At 40.4% G+C, this 23,760-nt stretch overlaps 5 protein-coding genes across 5 annotated transcripts; 2 read left to right on the top strand and 3 right to left on the bottom strand.

The window, feature by feature from the left end:
* The first annotated feature begins 6,254 nt into the window (after positions 1-6,254).
* On the top strand, positions 6,255-8,257 carry LOC116207011. Its single transcript, XM_031539893.1, has 5 exons — positions 6,255-6,570; positions 6,725-6,970; positions 7,094-7,364; positions 7,492-7,617; positions 7,728-8,257. Exons 1-5 carry the CDS (start codon positions 6,337-6,339, stop codon positions 7,820-7,822), a joined length of 972 nt encoding a protein of 323 aa, XP_031395753.1. The 5' UTR covers positions 6,255-6,336; the 3' UTR covers positions 7,823-8,257.
* An 828-nt stretch (positions 8,258-9,085) lies between these two features.
* Positions 9,086-15,227, top strand: LOC116212655 (peptidyl-prolyl cis-trans isomerase PASTICCINO1). Its single transcript, XM_031547297.1, has 21 exons — positions 9,086-9,279; positions 9,353-9,454; positions 9,559-9,643; positions 9,992-10,061; positions 10,241-10,338; positions 10,490-10,612; positions 10,898-10,930; positions 11,059-11,117; positions 11,212-11,296; positions 11,479-11,637; positions 11,783-11,840; positions 12,167-12,315; positions 12,415-12,512; positions 12,669-12,738; positions 13,186-13,245; positions 13,705-13,761; positions 13,874-13,942; positions 14,182-14,259; positions 14,371-14,472; positions 14,571-14,642; positions 14,731-15,227. The coding sequence occupies exons 2-21, from the start codon at positions 9,381-9,383 to the stop codon at positions 14,998-15,000; spliced, it is 1,869 nt and encodes a 622-aa protein (XP_031403157.1). The 5' UTR covers positions 9,086-9,279; positions 9,353-9,380; the 3' UTR covers positions 15,001-15,227.
* Positions 15,228-15,532: 305 nt separating this feature from the next.
* LOC116212674 (copper transporter 6-like) lies at positions 15,533-16,383 on the bottom strand. Its single transcript, XM_031547319.1, has one exon. The coding sequence runs from the start codon at positions 16,252-16,254 to the stop codon at positions 15,817-15,819; it is 438 nt and encodes a 145-aa protein (XP_031403179.1). The 5' UTR covers positions 16,255-16,383; the 3' UTR covers positions 15,533-15,816.
* A 282-nt stretch (positions 16,384-16,665) lies between these two features.
* LOC116212664 (copper transporter 4-like) lies at positions 16,666-17,424 on the bottom strand. The gene has a single exon (XM_031547308.1). The coding sequence runs from the start codon at positions 17,314-17,316 to the stop codon at positions 16,801-16,803; it is 516 nt and encodes a 171-aa protein (XP_031403168.1). The 5' UTR covers positions 17,317-17,424; the 3' UTR covers positions 16,666-16,800.
* A 2,217-nt stretch (positions 17,425-19,641) lies between these two features.
* Positions 19,642-22,006, bottom strand: LOC116193069 (7-deoxyloganetic acid glucosyltransferase-like). The gene is made up of 6 exons (XM_031521821.1): positions 21,686-22,006; positions 21,507-21,627; positions 21,066-21,345; positions 20,661-20,865; positions 20,378-20,560; positions 19,642-19,743 (listed from the first exon to the last, which is right to left on the bottom strand). The coding sequence occupies exons 1-6, from the start codon at positions 22,004-22,006 to the stop codon at positions 19,642-19,644; spliced, it is 1,212 nt and encodes a 403-aa protein (XP_031377681.1).
* Positions 22,007-23,760: the final 1,754 nt, after the last annotated feature.

The raw sequence follows: 23,760 nt of genomic DNA on the forward strand, positions 1-23,760 counted from the left end.
TTTGTGAAGTTATTTTGTTGAGTGTGCTCTTTTGTATCGATTCATGGATTGGCATATTAATCTCTCAGTAAATTCTTCACCTTAAAATTGGAATTTTTAATTTACAACAAAAAGAATATTTTTATTCTAATTTCAAGAAAAAGACTCTCTATTTGAGTAGTAGGATTTAATACATAAATATTAATAAAAAATGAATAAAATGGCACAAATAAACAATAATGAAAGTTCATGGACAATTTTCAAAATAAGAAAAATATATAAACAAAATTCCTATTAACGAAATATACATCCACTCATATTGTTTACACATCTTATACTATTGTTTAAGTGAAAATCCAATTCGTAAGTTCCACCTTATTTAGAGGATGTGGTTAAAAAATTGCAAGCATTATTTATTCTTAATATGTATATGATACGACTTAAAATAAAATAAAGAAGTTGAATAACAATATTATCCACTTAATATTATTCTCCCATCTCTTTCCTCCCATGTTCACCCTGGCCTTATTTTATTTATTTTTCAAATGCTATCTCCAATTCTTACTTTGTATATTTCTCACCCTTAATATTTTTCTCGCTCTTCCAAATTAATCCATCCATGACCATATTGAAAAAAAATCATGATAGTTGGAGCATAGTACGCAAGAGTTAGGCCATGATAATGCACAGGTAAATTTTTAGTACATATATAAATACCCAAATAAGAAAGAAGTAAATGAAAATAATAAAGAATATATAAATATATATATATGTAGACACACAAGAAAAAGCAAAAATGAAAATGAAAAAGGAAAAAAATATGGGCTTGACATGTGGCTCATGTACAAGAGTTTTAATATATTAAAAAGAAAGATATTAACTTTATTTATTTTTACTTTTTTTCTGCTGGACCCACGAATGACTTGTTTCCATAAGTTTTTTTAATGGATATTTCCAAAGACTTGCTAGCACACAACTCTTAGCAATTAAGCAATGTTCTTTTCCATATATATATATATATATATATATATACATATTAGATTTAGAACTTGCGCACGCGGTAAAAATAATTTGGCATTGGTGAATAAATTGTAAAATTGGCTAAATCCATGTGTACTATATTATTTTCTAATAGATTATAATGGAAAAAGAAAAGGAAAAGAAGAACAAAATCGCTCGAATGAAAGGATAGAGTGAAGACAGAAGAGAGTGGAGGAGGGAGGAGGGAGGAGGGAGGAGGGAGGAGGGAGAGGGGGGAGAAAAAAAAGGAGAAAATAGATAGATGAGCATTATTCGACGGGTGGTGTACAGTTTAGTTTATGGTCTATGTATCTGAAATATATACGTGCAGTACTTTGGAAAACAATGAGGTGGCCAATGATGAGTATTGTGATGCTCAAACAATGGATGTGTATACATTGGGGAATGATTAAGGCGATGTCTATACTTTAATTGCACCGAATCAACAAATCATTATTAGTTAGAACAAGACATGATTACCGACAAAAATGGGGGCACTTCGGGCCGGGGTTCCTGTCCGATGACATGAATTGCTTAGCATGTACGGGCAGCTAGATATGTCCAACCAAAAAAAATATATATATTTTTGTAGCTGGTGAAACCCACCCATTAGCCATTACCTTCATTAATTAATGGAAGTATGAATTAATTAATTAACAAATGGGAAATAAACAAAAAAAAAAGAAGGTTCATGTGGGTGGGGGCCGGGGAGTGTGTAAATGCCAGGTTGGAACTGGGAACTGCTGCAAACGCAGCAACAGCGGTCAAAGCCAAAGGTGGCGGATTTTAAGGAGAGAAGAGAAAGAGAAAGCATGGGGCCATGGACTGATACCCGAGTGGGTAAATTGTAGCGGTAATTTAAAAAGTTCCATGAATATTTTAAGTTGATTTTAAAATTTTTTTGGTTACTTATTAATACAAAAAGTTTCAAAACCATTTCAATATAATACATTTCGTTAATTGTCCCTGACGCCGTTAATATTTTGCTGATGTGGCGCGTTCTATATGTCACTTTTATTGCGTGAAATTAATTATAATGCGTTACGTTATTTAAGAGGAAATAAAATTTAAAAAATTTTAATAAAAAAATACAAAAAAGCCGTAGGGTTTCGGTTCTGCACTGGTCAAAAAAGCTCATTGACTGACTGCCAGCTGCATTACATGTCCATGTCACACCTTTACAGCATGCATGCATACATACATACATAGATGCTCAGCACAAAGCTCAATCCCCATTGAGAGATAGAATCCAATGGGCAAGATTCAAAACATTGCATTGCACCCACCCGAATATTTACGAACGACCAAATTATGTCTTATGAGAGAGTAGTAGTGCATGTCTCGAGAGGAGTAATGAAAAATCATTATGGGAAGTTCTCAACTGCACTTATTGCTATATATATCTCCCGACAGAATTAATGAATAATCATCAATACGGGCAGGCATCGCTATATATATATATATATATATATATATATTACTAGTCCAGCAATCTAAGCTATACAGAATACACAAAATCTTTCGAGACAAATTCTATGCAGAATACGCATTAAAATCGAGTTGAGCCGAGAGACCGACTGTCGCGTGCATGCATTGGACATAACACACAGTCGTCGGACAGCGACAATTAATCAACACACGGAGAAATGAAAGGGACAGAGCTTCGACGATACAAATCCCACCCTATGTCTCGTCTTTTGTACGGTAGCTGCCCCGCAAATCAAGGTGAAACTTTCCCCGTCATTCCTTCCCATCCACCCATGCCATTACCCCGCGCACCCGACATTTATTATAATCGATCCACTTCTCCACTATCCAGACTGGCTAATATTTATCGTGTAGGTTATATATTATCATACATTAGATACCAGTGTTTTAATTAGTGCGTTCCACCAGTTTATTTTAATAGAATTATTTACGATTTTTAAAAATAAATTTAGTTTTTAAGTATAATCAAAACTTCGAACGGTAACTTAATATTTTGAATTATGAAGCTAATATAATAAGCTAATTTTAAATAGTTTAGTGCGAGTTTTCTACCAATTTTTCAAATATAATTTCATATATTTATTTATTCGTTGATATTATTCAAATTCACTCACAAATAAAAAGTGCAAGTATTCCAATTTAATTTTGCAAATATTTCTAAAATATTATATTGTTAATTTTTACTTCACTAATTAACTTCTTACTTTTTATGTGACGCTCATTCGTAGAATTAGAGTTTGTATTATACATTTATGTGAAATCCTACATGGAGGTAACTAAATAATTTATTTAACACGTATTAAAATTTTTAAATTAAATACAAACATATATTAAAGACATCGCATTTAGATATATAAAGTTATATATATTGCATATTTTGAAAACAAAATCCTTATTTTTACACGATAAATTTGGTTTTTTATATGTGATTAATATTACATAAATAATTTATATTTAAGTAGTATTTTAATTTTAATTTTTCTTATTATATAGTGAAGATATCACGTTTAGTATATAAATTTTATTTTGCACAATCCAATCAAAATCCTTATTTTTAAATGATAAATTTGATTTTTATTTATAAGTGAATATATTGCACAAACAATATATCTTTGAGTAGTATTTTAATTTTAATTTCAAAATTTTTAAATTATTTATTTCTATTTTTTAATTACATTAATATAAGAACATTTATTGAGTAACATTTACTACTCAAGTAAATTTTAGTTATATATAATATAGAAGATTATAGAAAATATAATTACAGTCCTCCATCTATAGGATTCTGTAGGTTAAGTATTGAACTAATGATCAGATATGTAAGCCGCATAACGAGTATTGGTGGACTCGTGGGCTAATTTCAGAACGCTCACTTTTGGTCTCAATTTGTTCAACTATCCTATATGACTATCATCTCTGGGACTAGAATATACATTTCAGCTATAAAAATAGATAGGACTTTTGATGATTAATCATAACATTTATCGATATCAAGTTAGTTTTACATAATGTATAGATAGATACACCGTAATCAGTATGGTATGGTTCAAGTGATCAATCTATATTCATCGACAAATTTTTTTTTTCGATTATAAAAGAGATCCATATGATTTGTATAAATAGAAATCCTAATAGATGGGATACGCATAGTTTTACTGCAAAAATCAAACATGAAACATTTTAGTTATATATAAGACTGCACCCTTTATCTCGTCTATAGGGGCCGGTTTCATTTTAAAAGCACGAATTGCATATGCGGATAGCTATGTGCCTTCAAATTTATAAGAATTACTTTCCTGAAGTGATATTTCTTCTTCTTTTTCATGAAATTGACTGATGGTGATACACCTTATATATATATATATATATTCTCGAAATTCAGTATCTAGGACAAGGACTAGGAGGTAGTAATGGGACGCATGAAATACATACAATTTCCCAGCCTCCCAGCAAAACTCAAACTTGAAGGGGGGGATATGTTTGGCCGGTGTGTGAACCCGACCGTAGAATATGCTCACATGACACAAATCGAAGGATGGATCCAATAAGGGCGAACCTTTTCTATTTAATGTCACGTAATCATCTGCTTTTGTGAAGGCATGACTCATCGTCACCGCCAATCGATCCATACCCTTCCAACAGCCTATCACGACAGAATGAATATTACGATCAGCGAGATGGAATAAAGCAAGTGGATAAAAAGCCGGCGCGGAGCATGTGCGTTTGAAAATTTTAAGGTAATAAAGATGATCTTTCGGCTATGAAATGTCGGCCTAGCTGACTGATAATTGCTCTCAGCATCATCGTCCATGCAAAATCTAGTCAAGGCAGGATCTTTGGGAGCTCTGATGATTATGGTATAATCAGCCATGCCAGACTAATTAATCGAATTGAATAGGGAAATCTTACAAGTTCTCGCGAGCGGATTTGCTTATATCAGGATATATAAGATATACGATGATGATACGTATGGGGCCAGAAAGCTAATAATAAGAGCACAATTCCTGGACGTCCATCTCCCTCTCATAATTGGCAAATTACATGAACTGGGGAAGTTTTGGACTGTCACTAGGTTTCGTTTGTGAGTACGATTAGAGGTTGAATAAGTATTTTTTTGTTAAGCAATACCCGTGTCTGGTGAAATAAATCAAAATTATGATTTCGTTTAATTTTAGTGATTTATAAACGTAATTTTTTTCCAGTAGATTAACATGTGATTATATATACATAAATTATTTTTTCTTAATTTCTTAGCCATTATTACTTTTAAATTAATTTTCTTTTGAACGCTTTACCTTATTTTTAGAGTTAGTACTAATTTTTCAATATACTGAATACACTCCTACTTCAGTAGCAATACTTACAAACCAAGCCTTCACTATCACAATGCTTTGTCCGTATTGGAGATATAAGAGAGCGGAGGGCAGTGAACAAAAAAAAAAAAAAAAGGACTAGAAGGACATTTGAGGCGTATGTTGTTAACGAATATGATATAAGAATCATTTAAATAAGAAAGATATTTATGTGGAAATTTTATAATTTTCCTTTTGGGTGAAGGAAATTTTAGAAGTTTTGGATTAGTATAGTTGGGTCCTTGGTCGGCTTGTCGAAGTTATTATCATGTGTAAAGCTCGTGCAACGAAATAAATAATCTCGTGATGTAAGACTTTTGAGCAATCCCGCCCGCAAAGCGCCGTCCAGCACCGGCAGTTTGGGGTGGAAGGTGGGAAAAGGCACGCCGTATTTGCCCCTGCAGTCTACAGAAATGAGAAAACGACCGCTGCCGTTAAAGGAACAAACGGAAAGGAAAGGATAAAAAAGACAGAAATGGTAGTATAAGAAAAAGAAAAAGAAAAAGAAAAAAGAAAAAGCATTTCATTTCTCATTGACCGGAACAGAACATATACAGAACAGAGAGGAAGTCTGCAGTTTCTTTTTTCTAACTTAGGTGGAAAGCATGAGACTCGGGTCTGCCACGTGGAACCTACTAGGCGGGACAAAACCCGGTCTGTTGACGATGCCCCAACCGCTTAACGATTGCGGGCCGAGTGTGGTCCCACTTACTGGCCCACGTCTCCTCGTCGTGGGGGAGCGGCCGTCGACCGGACACCGCAAATTACCCTTCTACCCCCCACCACTCTCCGCATTTCTAGGCGAACAGCTGGACCCAGAACAGAGGCGCGTGCCCTCAGTGTCCCCCCCATGGCGCGTCTTAGTCCTCCCCGCCCTCTCTGTCCGCCCCCACCCTACATATACAATCCTTCTCTCTCCGCGGTTCAAGCCTCGTCGAAATAACTCCACTTCTCCTACTCTCCCCCCCGTTCTGCTCTGTTCTGCTCTGTTTCAGTTATGGCGGACGAGAGCATAGACGACGGCGAGTTCTGGCTCCCTCCCCAGTTTCTCGAGGACGACCTAGCCGGCGACGAGTCCGACTTGTCGGACCTCAGCTCCCCGGTGGAGTCCGTGGCTGGCTCCGCTGAGGACTGGAGCGACGAGGAAGACCACCTCGCCGGTCTCAGGAAGAAGATGGCCTGCTCTACTCTCCAAGGTGATTTCAACAAGCTAGACCAAGAGAAGTGCAAGGTATGACTTGAGGGGCCCTTTCGATCTCTTCCCGCAGAAGAAAACATTTAGTTACATATATGTGTGTGCATATATACATATATATATATATATATGTATGTAAATATGTATATGTATTTCATGCGGGTCTGATTTGAGGATGTTTTGTGTACAGGGGTGGTTCCGCTCTGGTTCGCCGAAATCGACCCTGCATGGATTCGGCGGTGGCTGTGGCCCCATGCAGAGATTGTTGACTCCGGCAACTGTGCATGTGCTCTGCGGGGCCACCAGCAAAGTCCCCCCGATGAAAATGAGCGAGCAAGCGCAACCCTGTGGATCCAATCGGAGAATGGTCCAAAAATCCGACGCCGGTTTCATCCCTCACCAGTTGCTTTCTCAGCGGCAGTTGCAGGCCACTCATGTAAGCTGCTCCTAAGCCGAAAAGCCCCATATGGTTTTATTCTCCGCCCATAACGACAAAGTAACCGGGAAGGTAAATTAGACAAAACGGCGGGCCTCTGATATTTGTCGTTTCTGTGGGCAGTTGCAGAGGTTGAGACAGCAGCAGATGATTCAAAGCCGGATTTTGGGGCAGCACCAGGTGGTCCATGATGGCCCTCTTGGCCAGGAGTGGCCGCCTCTGCAGCAGGCACATCAGAAGAATCATCATGTGACCTATCAACTTGGGAGGCCTGGGGCTGGGGCGATGAGGGCTGCTGTCTTCCTCGGAGCTCCGGGGACTCGACCGTGCACGGGCACCGGAGTCTTCTTGCCCCGGCAAGTGGGCGCTCGACCTGAACCCAGAAAGAGACAAGGTTTGGTCTCGGTCCCTCTTTCCTGTACTTACTTCGCATTCCTAATTCACAACACATGATAAAATAAGAGAAATCCTTCATCAACCTTGACATTTAACGAAAGTCCCCCCTTTTTTTTGGTCGGCAGCACGCTCCCCAGTTTTGATTCCGGCCAAGGTGGTGCAGGCCTTGAACTTGAGGTTTGAGAGCAGAGGTCCTCAAACCCAGCAGCAGCCTCAGTCTCGCTCCAATGGGTGTTTTACTTTTGGAAGTGGTAATGCCCTCACCTCAACCGAAGTTTATTAACACTCTTCAGCTGCCGTTAACTTCAGAGCTTGAAAGGAGGACTGATCTTCATATGACTTTGTTGGTGTTGTTGTGCAGATGGAACATGCAGATTTACTAGTGAAGGTTTCGCGGAACCACGGACCATTGTGAACCATGAGACGATTCAGCTGCCTCCGGAGTGGACCTACTGAAAGATGTCCGATGAATGAAGATTGGTTTTTTGGTGTAGGAAGTAGGAAAAAGGAGAGGAAGCTAGTTAGTCTTTTAATTTAAATAATGGCATATTAATTATAGGATGGAGAGAAGGGAAGGGTGAAGAAATCTCAAGAAGGGGTTCTTTTGTTAGGACTAGGGGGAATGAATAATAAGGTGACGCTGGGCTTCGAGAATAACAGCGGCAAAGTGTACTAAAATGGAAGTTTCTGTTGTTCTTTTGGGTAATAAAAGATTAGATGATGATGGTGATCTCTCTGGGCTTCAACGGGGAGGAAGGGTCGTTGACATGGGCAAGGAAGAGGTTGGGGGCTGGTCCATCTAAAGTTTTGTATGGGAGTTTCAGCTCTCTCTCTCTCTCTCTCCCCGTGAAAAATGGTTGGAAATGAATTATAGTTTCTTTTTTATGCCTCTGTGAAATCCTCTCTCCATGCTACAAAATCTTGTTCTAATGCAGCAGAGATTCATCATTCACGATTGCGTGCATATTAACGACGGACCATAAATTGAACCCCCAAATAAGAAAATGAAAGGGTAGATAGATGTTAAGAAAAAGAAAAAAAGAAAAAAGTTTTAACAAAATCTTGTTTACAGCTGCAATGGTTACTCGTCTTCGGCTCAAAATGAGTTGTAAAATTTTGTTTATCCACACGCATTGCGGTTAGAGCGGTAAACAATTCTCTAAATCTAAGTGGTCTTGGGCACATACCATATTCTATCACTTTCTCATTTCTACTCAGTTATCATGGATGGAATGGACCCAATTATTATGAGAATGGAATGGACCAAAATGGACATCACGGAGGTGGTTATTTTATGGTTCGTCATACGGACCAATCTCAACAATGCCATCACCGTGCCAATTCCATACGGTAAGATGTGGTTCTGTTCAAATTTTATTTTTCTTCGTCGGTCTGTACTTCCTGATATATCCGGAAGCCAAATGGACCCCCATAACTCAAGCTTTAGTAGAGTTGGTCCCCTAAAAGAAAAAAACTCTTGGAATTGTGAATTACAGAAACCGTTTACTTGAACCAATTCACATTAGTGGTCTCAATCGATCTTTTAATGGGGGGCCAACATGTGCAAAATCCTTTTGGGTCATCACAAAAGGGTGAAAAGCCCATAATGTCCAGCCCTCAACCCAACTACGAGATCCATTAAATTACTACGACCCAAGCCCAAATCTCTTGTCCTCCAGAGTCAACGGTCACGAATCGCTTGCATTGTGATTTCCGTCGGGGAAAACCGGTCAACTCATCGTCCGTTCTTCGTCTTCAACCTCCCAATTTTCGCAATTAAGTAATTGAGTTTTCCTAATTTTATCAAAATTCCGCCTAATTCATGGATTCTTCGTGAAGACTATGGCCCGACGACTTCCACTTTCAGTCGTTTTCCAAGAAAAATCGAGCTGTTGAACTTCGAAGCTTCCTTGGTAGATAGAGTTTGCTGAACCACTTCACTGCTCATCTTCGCTTCTTCTGCGAGCTGATCGAGTGCGATTGCAGCTTCCGCTGAGCTTCTCCTTCGCCGGCAATGGCTGAAGACGAGGACGCGGCGCAGGAATACGCGCCTCAGAGGAAGAAAGCCCCGTCCGAGGACGACAAGAGGTTGGTCTATCTCCGTCTGCCGGCTTTTTCACCTGATTCTGCATTGTCAAGTGCGACGGAGAGAATTCATTTGTCTCCATTTTTTTCTTTTTGGTGGTGATTAGGAGGATGAAGATGGTGCCTGGAGGTTTGATGAAAGCACTGATGAGACCTGGAGGTGGCGAAGCCACACCTTCCGAGGGTGACCAGGTTGCTTATAAGTTTGATTTGGTTGCATTGCCTCCTCTGTATATTAGAAAGTGGATTCAGCCTTCCTTCTATGCCTGTGCATAGTCTTGTGGGAGTCGGACACTGAAAATTGAGTGCTGAAAATCGAGATCAGTAAGAACAGACACATTGTTTCGAGGAACAATTATTGCTATAAAATTCATCCGGTTAATGTAGAAATTGTACTTTATCCCTAGAAACCAAATAGGAGATTTGACAGTCGAGACCTTCTGAACATGGTTCTCCGGATGGAATGGTTTATTGTTATGGTGAAACATTATGAATGGGCTAAGCAGAGCAGTTACACTGTCGGTGTTCACCTTCTTTCAGGTCATCTATCATTGCACTGTACGGACACTTGATGGAGTTGTTGTTGAGTCTACAAGATCGGAGTTCGGAGGTTGGTTGTGTGTAACCTTCAAACTTTGTTGTTGTGAGACTGTGTGAACTTCATATAATTTTCCTTCATTATCTGCTCGCTGCTTCAGTTTATTTTCAACATTACTCTTTTCGGTCCTTCAGCTGTTTCTCTTATTATAGCCGAAGCTCTGAGTTCAGTGAAATTTCCTTTGGTTACAGGGAAGGGTACCCCAATAAGACATGTTTTGGGTAAAAGCAAGATGATACTGGGATTGCTTGAAGGAATCCCAACGATGTTGAAGGGTGAAATGGCAATGGTACTTGTCTATGCTCTTGACAAGATTTGCTTGCTTGGGAGTTCTGCATAGATAGTTGAATACAATCGATCAGAGAGATAAAACAGTAACATATGTTCACTTGTACGTTTATTTTGCTGCAAATTGGTTATTCCACTACTTTCTTTGGCAGTTCAAGATGAAACCTCAAGTGCACTATGGCGAGGAGGATTGTCCAGTTCCAGTTTCTAGTAGCTTTCCAAAGGACGATGAGCTTCATTTTGAGATTGAAATGATTGATTTTGCTAAAGCCAAGGCAAGGATATCTTTCTAACCTTTAACATTTCTTTCGAGCCATGCAGTGGCATCGACATTTGAAGTACCAAGTTTTTGTTGTCATATAGTCTATGGACTGTACCATACTTTTCTGTTTTCTTATAATTTTATTTTTGAATGGTAAGAAGCAAGCTTTTGTCTATAAATTTACTGGCAGCATGGAATCCAAAAATATGTAGAGTGAGGGGAAAAATATACAGTCCTGTGAATTTTGTAAATTATATAATAATTTTTTACATGAAGCTGCTTTTTGTTCAATTTTCAGGTTATAACCGACGACTTTGGGGTTGTAAAGAAGGTAGTTATGTTCTGGACATTTCTGTTATATGTGTCGATCCTAAAGCAAAGATGGAATGAGCTGAGAACTCAGGGACCTGGTTTCCATGTAGCAGATTAATAATTTCCTATTCTGTCATTCATCAACAGGTAGTAGATGAGGGAGAGGGATGGGAATCACCGAGGGAACCTTATGAAGTGAAGGCCTGGTAGCACTTTGTTCCTTAGAATTGGAGATTTTGGTCAAAGATGACATGGATGTGATTGAAACTTTTAATCTGTAAGCACCCTTTGAATTTCCAGGATATCAGCAAAGACTGCTGACGGGAAATTGATCGTGTCACACACAGAAGGAGAACCATACTTTTTTACCTTCGGTAAATCTGAGGTTAGTGCTTATTTGGCCTGTTCTCAGTTAGCTGCATATACTGGTTTATTCTTAAAAGTCTCTCCTTGTGGCTCTTGTATCCTGTAAAAGATAAAACCTTCATGACCATACACATCTCCATATTTTAATCATGGACTTCAGCTTCTTACAAATTTTATTATCGTATTATGCATGTAAAAAAGGTACCGAAAGGACTTGAGATGGGAATAGGGACAATGACACGGAGAGAGAAGGCTGTGATCTATGTCACCAGACAGTACCTGACTGATTCTCCTTTGCTATCTATAGAGGATTGTTTTGATGAAGTCCATTTTGAAGTGGAACTTGTGCATTTCATCCAGGTAACCAAAATGATTTTCCTATGCAAGTGAGATGATGTTCTTTATAGTAGGTGCTGCAGACACTGCTTGAGAACGGGTTTAATTGAATGCTGCTTTGGATGGATCTATTAATTCTACAAATAACTCTAACAATCATCATCTATAGGTGAGAGACATGCTTGGAGATGGACGCCTAATAAAACGTCGGATTCGTGATGGAAAAGGTGTGGTTCACGGTTAACTTTCATTAGTTGAATAGTTATTACTGGAGTTTAAGAGAGCAGGAGATATCACGTAGCTAAGATGACTTTTCCTTTTTTTGGATTAGATATCTACAATAGAATTTCAGTGATACATTATATTAACAAGTAATGGAATTACTGTCATGTTTCGATGTGTCTTCTTCTTGTTGGAAAGAAATTGTGTCCTTTATTTTGTATTATGCATCTTTCTTCTTTAAGGATACTCTCTCTCTGAAGTTGTTGATGTGCTTTTAATATTATTTTTACAGAATATTGATCTTTGTTTTTCTTTTTCTTAATAAAACTAGGTGAATTTCCGATGGATTGCCCACTTCATGACAGTCGACTGCAAGTTCATTATAAGGGGATGCTTCTTAATGAGCAGAAAACAGTCTTCTATGACAGTAGAGCTGATAATAATGGTCAGCCCTTGGAGTTCAGCTCCGGAGAAGGGCATGTGAGTAAATATTCTTTTATAATGGAATGAGCCATTTGTTAGCACACACTACCATCATCCAAGCCATGCATTTTTAATTTTGAACGGATTTCTTTGTAGGTCCCAGAAGGTTTTGAGATGTGCGTTCGCTTGATGCTGCCTGGAGAGATTGCTCTAGTCACATGTCCCCCTGATTATGCTTATGACAAGTTTCCAAGGTTATCTTTTGGCCTCTTTATAACCAAATAGTAATTCTAGATTTACAAAGCGCTTTTGATGTTGTAATACTTGAAACTTGTGTTTCTGGCTTTCAACATACCGTTGGCATTGGGAACTCCATATTTTAACTGATTGGTGCTTGTTCATGCAACTAGGCCGGCTAATGTACCAGAAGGTGCTCATATTCAGTGGGAAATTGAGCTGCTTGGTTTTGAAATGCCCCGGGTAATCACTTCTAACTTTGAAAATTTGTTTACTTGGCCGGATGATTGCATTGCCTCATCTCAAAATTGCCCACATAAAGAAGAATCAGTTTTTATGGGCATGGATTTACTACCATCTTCATTCACCGATTGGCAAAGTTATTTATTTTGTTTTCGTCAATTCCATCAAGGTTCACTTTATTTCGGTGGATATATTGAAGCTTACTCTTCCACCAAACATGTGCCAACTTAACCTAATATACTTTTTGAAGACTTAGAAAACAGTTTATTTATATCTTTATCAAGTTAGTTTAGAATAGTATGCTTATAGTGACTTACAAAGAACTAATCCACTTCCAAGAGCTTATGTTATTCTAGATAAAGCTGTTAAACTGCCTGGATGACCTGCGGAAAATTTGTCCTTTGCTTAAGAGTTTATTCTAATGCTCCCTTTTGATTGTCACTGCAGGACTGGACTGGTTTGGACTTCAGAAGTATAATGGATGAGGCAGAGAAGATAAGAAATACAGTATGGTCTTTGTCCCTATTTGCTCAGAACTTATTTATTGACAAAGTTAGACATAAAGGCAGTCAAGGGAAGCAGTGAGGGCTTCCTTTTCTTCTCTCTCCTTTTTTCCCCGGATGTTTTGGGGAAAAGCCACAGAAAATAAAAGAGCAGAGTAATGAGGGACTTGACCTGAAATTATTGGAAGTTCATTGATAGATTATACAATATACACGTCCAGAAGGGCTTGAATGAACCTATTTCTTTTCTGCTTGATAAACGCTCAAGCTACGAATGTATCTCTGACTTTTTTGCCTGCGAAATTTCCATTATACTCTGATTCATTAGCATGAACTAAGTATAGACCATTTACGTCTAATGATACTTCAGTGGTATTAGTATGTAGCTCTGATATTTGACCTTATCGTAGCAGTAAATTTTTGGACAATGGTAACATATTCCTACTGCATCATTTGTTTTCAGGGGAACAGGCTTTTCAAAGAAGGTAAATATGAGCTTGCAAAGGCAAAGTATGAGAAGGTATTTCTTTGTTACTACCTGTATAAAGGCCAGTGATGCTATCTAGTTCCTTATCTTTCTAGGCTGAGCCCATCCTTAGCAGCCATATCTGAGGTGGTATATTATTGTCCAGGTGCTTCGTGAATTCAATCATGTCAATCCACAGGATGATGAGGAAGGGAAAGAATTTTCGAACACGAGAGTGAGTGCTCTTTCTCACTGATTTTTTTATATTTTATATTGGAGTCTCTCTAATTTTGTACATTTTCAGTCTCGATTCAAAGGATTTTTTATCAACCGCCCGCGTCTTTCTTACCTGCACCAGTTGGATGGGGAGTTTCATATTAAAATATTTCATAGTAGTAGAAATGAATAGTTTACCTTTGCACCATATGTTCTTCGAAGTACTGATTACATTTTTTTGCTTATTGAACATTGAAGAGCCTCTTAAATTTGAATGTCGCTGCTTGTTATCTAAAGATGGGAGAATCAAGAAAGTCAATAGATGCATGCAATAAGGTGAGTCCATTGCTTCCCATACTTCTCATGGTACCTTAATTTTTCCCCAGCTTTATGTCCAGAAGCAAAAAAGTAGTACATGAATTCATGTTCCTAATGGGACCCATACAGGTTTTGGATGCAAACCCTGCACACGTCAAGGCTTTGTACCGCCGTGGAATGGCCTATATGTCAGCAGGAGACTTTGAGGAAGCTAGAACTGATTTCAAAGCGGTAATGCTTGTAACTCAGTTCATTAATGGGTTCGCTTATAATATATATATATATATATGAGTTGTCTTTAATCTAAATTTGCTTGCTGATCTCGTTAGATGATTAAATTCGACAAGTCATCAGAGCCCGATGCAAATGCAGCTCTCTTGAAACTCAAACAGAAAGAGCAGGTTTTTTTGAAGAACCCTTACTTCCTTTCGGAAGGAATTTTAGTCATTATGCTTGTAGCTCATTTTTTTCCCCATTAATAATGAGCAGGAAGTGGAGAGGAAGGTCCGGAAGCAATTCAAAGGATTGTTCGACAAGAAGCCTGGTGAAATTTCTGATGTTGGAACTGATGAAAGGGAAGAAGAACATGCTACTGAAAATCAGAAATGCCGTGACCACGAAGGATCTGATAAGGATGAGGCAGGGGAGCCGAAAGATGCTTCAAATACCCGACCTCAAACGAGTCTGTTCTCCCTCCTCTGGCCTACAGGTAGAAGGATATTTACAGCTCTGGGTTTAGACCGATGTTCGATACTGTAAGTTTTTAACATCATAGAGGCCGATATATCTCCAAAGGAATTAGAGAGCTCCAGGTTCAATTAAATGCTGCTATGGTCAGATCTCGTTTTGAAGAGATGTATGATTGCATGTCAATACAAGATCTATCAGAATAATATGTGAAGACAGTGATTCCGTTTTTCTCGAGAATGGACATATTCGGGTTTACTTGGTTTCAAGTCACAATTATATCCCTCCACATTAAAATTCTTTCCTCCTCTTTACAATTTTCCCTTGGGCTTATAGCACATTAGCGAGTTGAAGGTAACTTGTACTTCCAAGCAACATGTGAAGTAGCTGCCTGTTGCTGTCATCCGTTCAGTTTCAGTATTATGAAAGTCGACCTGGGTCAGCCTTATTATCTTGCAACTGGGACAGTGAAATGTTCATGAATTTTGATTTCTCTGCCAAAGGAATGGAAATTTTGATCATTTTCCTATCAGTCCGTCCAATAATTCCTGTGATGGCACATGTTTTAATTATATTTGCTTATTCGAATAATGGAAAGTCGGAATTACTAAAGAGTGTTATTGGAAGAACAATTGATCCCGAAAGGCAAAGCATAACAAAGCATAAGGGACAACTATTTTCGGCAGATTAACACATCGTTTCTTTCCCACTTATATCAGTTGTGAGCACACAAATATTACAAGACGGCAAATTATGACTAATAGTTTGTTTGGCCTGTGGGTTATGGCGGAGTGTATAATGGAGAGTTTCTCTACAAACACACCCTTCCATAACCTGCAATCCAAACAACCGCTAAGACTTTGTTTCGTCAACGAGCTAACCTGAAATTCAGACTTTGGTGTTGGGGGAACTTGGGCTTGCAGTCAGATCGTCGGCGGCAATAAAGCGAGTCTTCACCACAAAGAACCCCATGCCATGGCCTACCACTGCCATGATGAAGACCCCGAGGTTGAAGGACATGACCGAAAGCATGACCAAGTATGCCAGGCCCATCCGAAGAGAGTAAACAACTGCATGCATCTTTCCACTGGTCATACCGTGCTTTAAGGGAGGCAGGGCGGACAGAACCTCCACAGATGCTGCTAGTATGAACACGACGAGCAGGGCCAGGATGTACATCCCGAGGCTGTGGCCTGGCCACCCAGAGAAGAGTAAAACCGCGTCTTTGCCCCAGTAGAAGTTCATCTGCATCATCATCATCTCCATATTGTTGTTCGAGTTATCCATCATGCTCCTGGGCTTTGATCCATGATCACCGTGAGACATTTTCCTCCGGTTAGATCGGGGAAGAGAGAGGGAGTTAGGAGAAGAAATCAAGGTGGTCGATATATTGGAAGTTTTCACGGTCTCTTTGTTGGAAGTGGAATCATAAATACTGGAGACGGGCCAATGTGACGAGGGACAGGAAACGCAATTTTGGTTACGTCAATGTAATCCGCACGCAGTTGTCTGATGGAGATGTGAAATTGTCCGGTTCGTTTTCTCGATATTAACTTCCAAGGTGTTATAGACTACATCCTCCTAAATTGATCGATATAATAGATGTTGTCTTGTCCGGCCATTTATATATTAACGTCCTCAAAATCAACTTTTACGTAGTTCATACGCACGAGTATGCTGATAGGAAGTCTCTGACAAGAGACAACAAGAAGAAGCTAGTGGAAAATTTGATGCAGGTCGTGAAAAAAAATCATATTTATTTCATAAATCCCAGTAACCAAAATTTTTCAGGGCATACAAATTGATTTATTCAATGATCTCCTGGGATAGACAATATCAACTAACCAAGTCCAACGCTCAGTAGCATCTCCCTCATAATGGAGGGAGATTTGCTGATTTCTTGCCCGGACTAGACCCGCTGGTCGATTTCCTCCTAAAAACCCGACTCCCAAAGAGCAAGTATCCCACTGCGTGGCCGGCAACTGCTGCAAGAAAAATGCCGCCGTTATAGGAGATGACTGCGAGCATCACCATGTAATTCATCCCGGTCCTAACCGTGTAGAGCCCAGTCCTGAAAAGCCCGGCAGCAACTTTGTTGGATCCATGCTTGACGAACATGGTGTAGGTCAAGCACTCGACGAGGAGGGCAAGGAAGAAGACAAAGACAAGAGCTAGTGCGTACATGCCCTTGTCCCTCCCTGGCCAGCCCTTGAAGAGGACCTCTACGGCGTGGCCCCAGTAGAATGCCATGTGGTTTGGGAACCTCGGTCCATGATGGACGCCAGTGCTGTTCAGCGATCCATCATTGCTAATCCACATTGCTATGGTGTTCTCTGCCATATGGTTTGATGTATGGCAGTCCCTCTCAACAATGGCTACAACGGGCATGTCGGATTTAAGTACTGATCAGAAGATACTGTAAAGAGAGATTCTTTGATTAGAATTAAAAAAAAACCGCTGTTGTTCCTTTTTGTTGTTAGAGACGTTTCTTTTGTGAAATCAGAAATTCTGCTGGTCTGTTCAGACAATGTGCTATGAGTCACTTCCAAGCAATATCTTCTTTCTTTTTTCTTTCCTGCTTTAAATCCGTGGGATGCACTCAAAATCCTGAAAAAGCAGTTTAACCAGTTCCCAGAGAAGAAACTTCCCATTAATTTCGCCAAAAATATATATAAAAAAAGCATTTTTTAGTTATGATAAATAAACAGTTAAAAGAAAGAAAACCAAACACATCGTTAGCTTTAGGAACCTATTGGTAATTAAGCTGCTGGAAGATCATAGAAAGCTGCAGAAAGGTTACGGAACTCGAGGCACATCGAATGGCAACATATATAAACTCATTGTTGATAAAATATGACAGATGTGATTATGCTAGACCGCTCATGGATCTTATGTCTTCAATCAACCGCACCAAATTGCAATCTCGATGCTTTCATTGGCCCTCTAAGCTATACGGTTCACTGACCCCGTGATCTCTGCACCCTTATCTTCCGTCACATCCCTCATAATCTTTCACCACAACCACAACAATCCTATTGCAAACATCCTTCATATCAAATCTGATCCTCCATAACTCGCTAAATGCACTGGCTATTCAGCGGCTGATCAACTACCATTTACTACCCGACCTCCATTGAGACTCAAGCAGATATGAACCTCTTAAGTGTTGAGTTTTGCCCTCTGTGAATTTGGAAATAAACGATAGCAGGGAGGCCTAGCTAGGATCTCCTCTTGGGTAGCCCAGCTCACCACAACCCATGCTCCTTCGCAGCTCGCTCTATCCGGGCCCTGACCTGGGCAAAAGACATTCATGACCCTCATTCGGGTCCACTCTGATGATCCACAGGAATGGTTTGCTGCTGTTACCAGGCAGTACCAAAATTTCAAAAGTTGGTCACGGGGTAGGACTACTACAGTTCTCAAACTGACACATATAACCTAATGTGGCAAAATATGCATTGTCCGAAACTCGAGCAGAGCATGCAATGGACGGATCATATAGGCATTCAATATAGAATAAGACATTTCCTGCATGTTCACAGGAACACCCAGTTCTTGAAAGGAAAACCGAGTTCCAGACCAGATCATTTCGGGAGGGGCGGGGAAGTTTTGCGAGTGCTGAATTATCAATAATTGAGCACTGTGAATCCCACAGAAACACATGGTGGAAGGAAGCTTATGGATTGAACTAAAGGAGGAGGACATTGAATTGCTATATATATGACCTCATGGATAATCAAATATGACAGAGCTGAGATAATCAAGTAATTACTCCACTAAGCTCATGGATCTTATGTCTTCAATCAGCCGTTCCAAATTGCAATACGAACTCCCACCAATCTTGACACTTTCACTGGCCTTCTTAGCAATACGGTTCACCGACTCCATAATCTCTGCACCCTTATCGTCCATCACATCCCTCAGCATCTTCTCCACAACATTCCTATCGCAAGCATATGTCATGTCCGACCCCGATTCTCCATAACTTGCTAATGCACCGGCTATTCAAAGGCTGGTCAGCTATCATTGGCCACCTGACCATCGGGGCTCCAGCAAATATGCGCTCTGGTTTTGAGTTCCACCCATAGTGAGTAAGGAAACAACCGATAGCGGGGTGAGCTAGGATCTCTTGTTGGGGGGCCCAGCTCACCACGAGCCCACGCTCCTTGGTCGCTCACTCTACCTCTTCTGGCCCCTGACCTGGGAACAGACACTCGTGACCCTCTGTTTGTTCCATTCTAGTGACCCACAAGAATGGCTTCCCGCTGTTTACCAGTCCGCACCAAAATTCCAACAGTTGGTCATGGGGTAGGACTGCTAAACTTCCGAACTGACACATACGACCTGATTAGAAATAGAAGGAAACAATCATATCTGCCGTTAAAATACTTTTATCATATCTTGATAATCAGCATTATCAAGTTTATCAGGTGGAAATAGTGCTTCAATTTCAAAGTAGTACCGATTTGGGGGCCCATGTATCAAGCCAATGGAGGCAGCTCCTCTCCTCATCCCAGAGACTTAAGCTAAATGCTAATTTATTAGCTGCGGATTGGAACCTGAAAAGGCCATGCAATGGACCGATGGTGTAAATATTCGTGATGAATGAACCTAGTTTGGAAATGATTGGTCCTTCAAGGTCACTGAAGGTATCTAGGATCAAAGCAGATGATCAAGCCATTGTGGAGATTTCGTGGATGTAGAACTACACTATTAGATGATCACTTTCCAGTTGGCAGATACTTGGAAGATCATGGTGCCGTAAAAGTCCTTCCAGAGCTGGAATGCAGGCGATACACTTATCCCTATCTTCACCTGGAAAATTGCGTACTTTAATGTTCAGAAAATATTAGTGCTGCATGATAGTGATTCAAACCATTACCGAGTGTCCCGGGAGAGGACAACTGGACTTTCAAAGCTAACATATATACGTGACCTTAGCATGAAAGTAATCGAGGATAAGGTATTACAGTGGGGCGGTCGATTTATAGTTTGGAATAGATAAATCAATGGAGCATTTGATTTTATACTATGAACTGACTGATTAGGGGGCCTTGAATGAAGCCAAGCCACCCAAGCAAGCTGTCCGCAGTCCGTAGATCAGTGCTAAAATAAAAAGGCAAAGAATCCACTGCCCAAAAGTTGAAGAGAGCATGCATTGGCCCCATCGTGTAGGTATTTAATGTAGGATAAAGCAGTTTCTGCATATTCGAGATTCTTATCTAGACCTGAATGATCAATAATTGAGCACAGCGAATCCCACAAACTGGTGGAAGGAAAGTTATGGACTGAGCTAAAGAAGGGGCACATCAAATAGTGCTGTATATAAGAACTCATGGATAACCAAATATGACAGAGGTGAGATAATCAAGTAATTTTACTATGCTAAGCTCATAGATCTTATGTCTTCAATCAACCGCTCCAAATTGCTATATGAACTCCCACCAACCTCAACACTTTCTCGGGCCTTCTTAGCTATACAGTTTACCGACTCCACGATCTCTGCACCCTTATCGTCCATCACATCCCTCAGCATCTTCTCCACAACATTCCTATTGCAGACATCCTTCATGTCAAACCCAATCTTCCATAACTCGCTAATGCACCGGCTGTTCACCGGCTGGTCAGCTATCTTTGGCCACCCAACCATTGGGACTCCAGCAAATATGCCCTCTAGAGTTGAGTTCCACCCACCGTGTGTTAGGAAACAACAGATCAGGGTGGCCTAGGACCTCTTCTTGTGGGGCCCAGTTCACCATGAGCCCCCGCTCCTTGGTGGCTCGCTCTAGCTCATCTGGGCCCTGACCTGGGCACGCACACTCATGACCCTCAACCTGGTCCACTCTAATGACCCACAGGAATGGCTTGCCGCTGTTCACCAGGCCGTACCAAAATTCCAACAGTTGTTCATGCGATAGGACTATTTGACTTCCAAAACTGATGGGAAACAGATAGGATCAATTATATATGCCATAAAATTTTCTATGTAATTTGACAATAGCATCAGAAGAATCCAGTTTTAATATTTGGAGGAAATGATGCTTAAAATTCGAAGTACTACCGATTTGGGGGGCCAAGAATCAAGCCAAGCAAAGCAGCTTCTGTCCTCATCCCATAAGCTCGAGCTAAACGCTGACTTAGTAGTCGCAGTTCGGGACCTAAGAAGGCCGTGCAATGGGCCAATTGTGTAAATCTTTGTGAAGATTGTGCCTAGTCTGGAGATGATTGTTCCTTCAAGATCATCGAAGGTGTCTAGGATCAAAGCAGAGGCTCGAGCCATTCTAGAGGTTTCACTGATGAAGAAAGAAACTACTGGATCATTGCTTTCCCATCGGCAGATATTTGGAAGATCACGGTGCCGTAAAAGTCCTTCCAGCCCTGGAATGCAGGTAATTATGGGCTTGTCCATATCTTCACCTGGAAAATTGCAATTTAATGTTTCAGGAAACATCAATATTGAATGCTGAGGATTCATGCCATTACTCCTGTTTGTTAATTTGCTTTCTTCTTAGTGGTGTCCGGAAATTTCTTATGATTTCCCTGTGACTTCCAAAAGAATTTTTGGGTTCGAAACAAACCTCGGACAGGAATCTCGCCCGTTTCAACGAAGCTCGAGAGATGGAAGTATGTCCACGTGCAACAAGCGCTGTATGTTCGAAATACTAGGATCGGGATCTCCATCTCCTCAGCTATGTATGCCTATGGCAAAAGACATGATCCCATCAGCGATAATACAAGTGGGTCGTGGCCCCTCTACTCGCGAAATCTCCACAACCATCTCCCGGAACTTGGGCTCCATAACGGACCGAGTAGACCAAAACAAGTCGACAGCGGATGGGCCTGAACGGGGATGATCAGGCGGCAGGCCATCCGGAAGGGAGACGAACTGGAACTTGGGGTTGCAGCAGTCTTGGACCTTACTGGCAGCAGAGTAGAGGAGGCGGTGGTGGTTGTGATCGGAGTTTATGAAGGTGATGTCAAACCCGGCCAGGTGGAGGAGCCTAGCTAGGGTAAGCAGGGGCTTGATGTGGCCCTGTGCAGGAAAAGGCAAGAAGATTACATGGGGCTTTTTGTCCATGTCGAGTTTGAAACCTTTAGCTTAATGAGCATTTCACTGATATTCTAGGAGTTGGGAGATGCGAAACAATCAAAGGCCTAATTTTAAATTAAAAATGTCATGTTGCTTGTCAACTTTCGCACAGGAAGTCCACCTCACAAATGGGTATGTTAAAAAAGAGGCTTAATCGTTTTATGCAGGTCTCAATCACTTTTCTCAGGTTATATATGTATCTATCAATCTCCGATTAACCATTACATAGAACTTCCAACTAAAAATTCTAACTAAAAACAAGAGCATGCGAACATTTAGTTATAAAAGTTCCCTCAAGAATCGAGATTGTTGCAATATATATGATTTTTCTTAAGGTCTAATGCTGGTTTCTGGACTTAGAATCTCCATCAATGACAAATGAAATATAAACTCACTCTCGTCATAAATTGTATTGCTAGCTCTAATTTATTAGTGCAAAGGTGTTGATATGATTTTATTTTCTGCTTGGTCTTTCACGATCTGACATACACCGTCGCACGTAACAAAGAGAGAGAGTGAGAGAGAGAGAGAGAGAAACATGGATGCTTGGTTGAGTTACATCCATTTTGAATGAAGAAAGAGAAGGTTGCAGTGAGCCAGGACCTCCTCCTGTAAGGCCCAACCCGCCATGACTCCTCACTCCTTGGTGCCTCGTTCAAGCTCATCCAGGATCCTCTGGGCTTCAACTAGGCCTGGCCTGACCACCCACAGGAACGGCTTGCCTCTGTTCACCAAGCCAATGCCATAACCTCCAACTCCAGGGAGAAAACAACTAACATACAATGGAACGTAAAACCGACCGAGTAGACCATAACAGGGCGACGGCCCCTGGGGGACCCGAGTGTGGGTTATTTGGTGATAGGCCGTCAGGAAAAAAATGTAAAGGGGGAACTCAGGGTGGCAGCAGCTGCGAAATGGCCTATTGGCAGCAGAGTGGATGAGGAGACGATTGTTATGATCGGAGTTTACGAAGGTTATGTGAACCCTGGGCTGGTGGTGGAAGTGCCTAGCCAGCGCAAAAGCGTGGGCTTGCTACAGCCTTGTGCCTGAAAAGGCAAGAAATTTACATGGAGTTGTTTATCCATGTCAATATTGAGAACCTTAGCTTAGCTGCTTACTGATACTATGAGGTCGGGATGTAAAAAAATTGTCACATTACAAACTACATGCTTGTTATGTCAAAACTCTGTTGTAATCTCTGTTAAGTTACGGCTATGAAATGTTAAGATTGAGTCATGCCTTGTTCAGTTTCCTTTGGCCTGGAATGTGATGGATGAATGGACAAGAAGTGACAAATAACTTCTCCAATGTGAGCGGGTGACAATCGGACAGGCAATCTCCTTTTGTATGGAATTGTTTCGAATTTGTATGGGAGGATTTTCCTCTTCATTGGTTTGTAAATAGGACCAGTTAGTCCAGTCGATGGTGGAGGTTGACTCCAGTCGGAGTCCAGGGCAATCTCCAATCTCTGCCTGCTGTGAATGGATGGTGGAATGGAAACCCGCGTCTGTCCCTAGAACTTGTTAATCATCCGAATTAGAATTATTTAGTAGTTGTGTTGTCGACCTCCCACACTAAGTTATGCGTGTACAATTACTTATTAAAGTTCGTTATCTTATTCTTAAAAATTTACTGGAATGCACAACCTGGTAATTTCTCCTATTGTAATTAAGATTTATACATGATACAATGAGCCACAGTACCCACATAAAACAAAGAACATGGCTCTCAACTGCGAAGTC

Source organism: Punica granatum, chromosome 1 (genome assembly GCF_007655135.1).
Source record: "Punica granatum isolate Tunisia-2019 chromosome 1, ASM765513v2, whole genome shotgun sequence".
NCBI classification, from domain to species: Eukaryota; Viridiplantae; Streptophyta; class Magnoliopsida; order Myrtales; family Lythraceae; genus Punica; species Punica granatum.

Excerpts from the sequence above, each read along its gene's own strand:
- LOC116212674 (XM_031547319.1), bottom strand. The coding sequence starts at position 16,254 with ATGTCTCACGGTGATCATGGATCAAAGCCCAGGAGCATGATGGATAAC.
- LOC116193069 (XM_031521821.1), bottom strand. The coding sequence starts at position 22,006 with ATGGACAAAAAGCCCCATGTAATCTTCTTGCCTTTTCCTGCACAGGGC. Across the intron at positions 21,628-21,685 it reads TGGTTGTGGAGATTTCGCGA|GCATACATAGCTGAGGAGAT; the intron begins GTAGAGGGGCCA and ends CTTTTGCCATAG. Across the intron at positions 20,866-21,065 it reads TCCCGAACTGCGACTACTAA|TTTTGGAAGTCAAATAGTCC; the intron begins GTCAGCGTTTAG and ends GTTTCCCATCAG.
- LOC116212655 (XM_031547297.1), top strand. The coding sequence starts at position 9,381 with ATGGCTGAAGACGAGGACGCGGCGCAGGAATACGCGCCTCAGAGGAAG. Across the intron at positions 12,316-12,414 it reads TCAGCTCCGGAGAAGGGCAT|GTCCCAGAAGGTTTTGAGAT; the intron begins GTGAGTAAATAT and ends ATTTCTTTGTAG. Across the intron at positions 13,943-14,181 it reads AAGAATTTTCGAACACGAGA|AGCCTCTTAAATTTGAATGT; the intron begins GTGAGTGCTCTT and ends TGAACATTGAAG.
- LOC116212664 (XM_031547308.1), bottom strand. The coding sequence starts at position 17,316 with ATGCCCGTTGTAGCCATTGTTGAGAGGGACTGCCATACATCAAACCAT.
- LOC116207011 (XM_031539893.1), top strand. The coding sequence starts at position 6,337 with ATGGCGGACGAGAGCATAGACGACGGCGAGTTCTGGCTCCCTCCCCAG. Across the intron at positions 6,571-6,724 it reads TAGACCAAGAGAAGTGCAAG|GGGTGGTTCCGCTCTGGTTC; the intron begins GTATGACTTGAG and ends TTTTGTGTACAG. Across the intron at positions 7,365-7,491 it reads TGAACCCAGAAAGAGACAAG|CACGCTCCCCAGTTTTGATT; the intron begins GTTTGGTCTCGG and ends TTTGGTCGGCAG.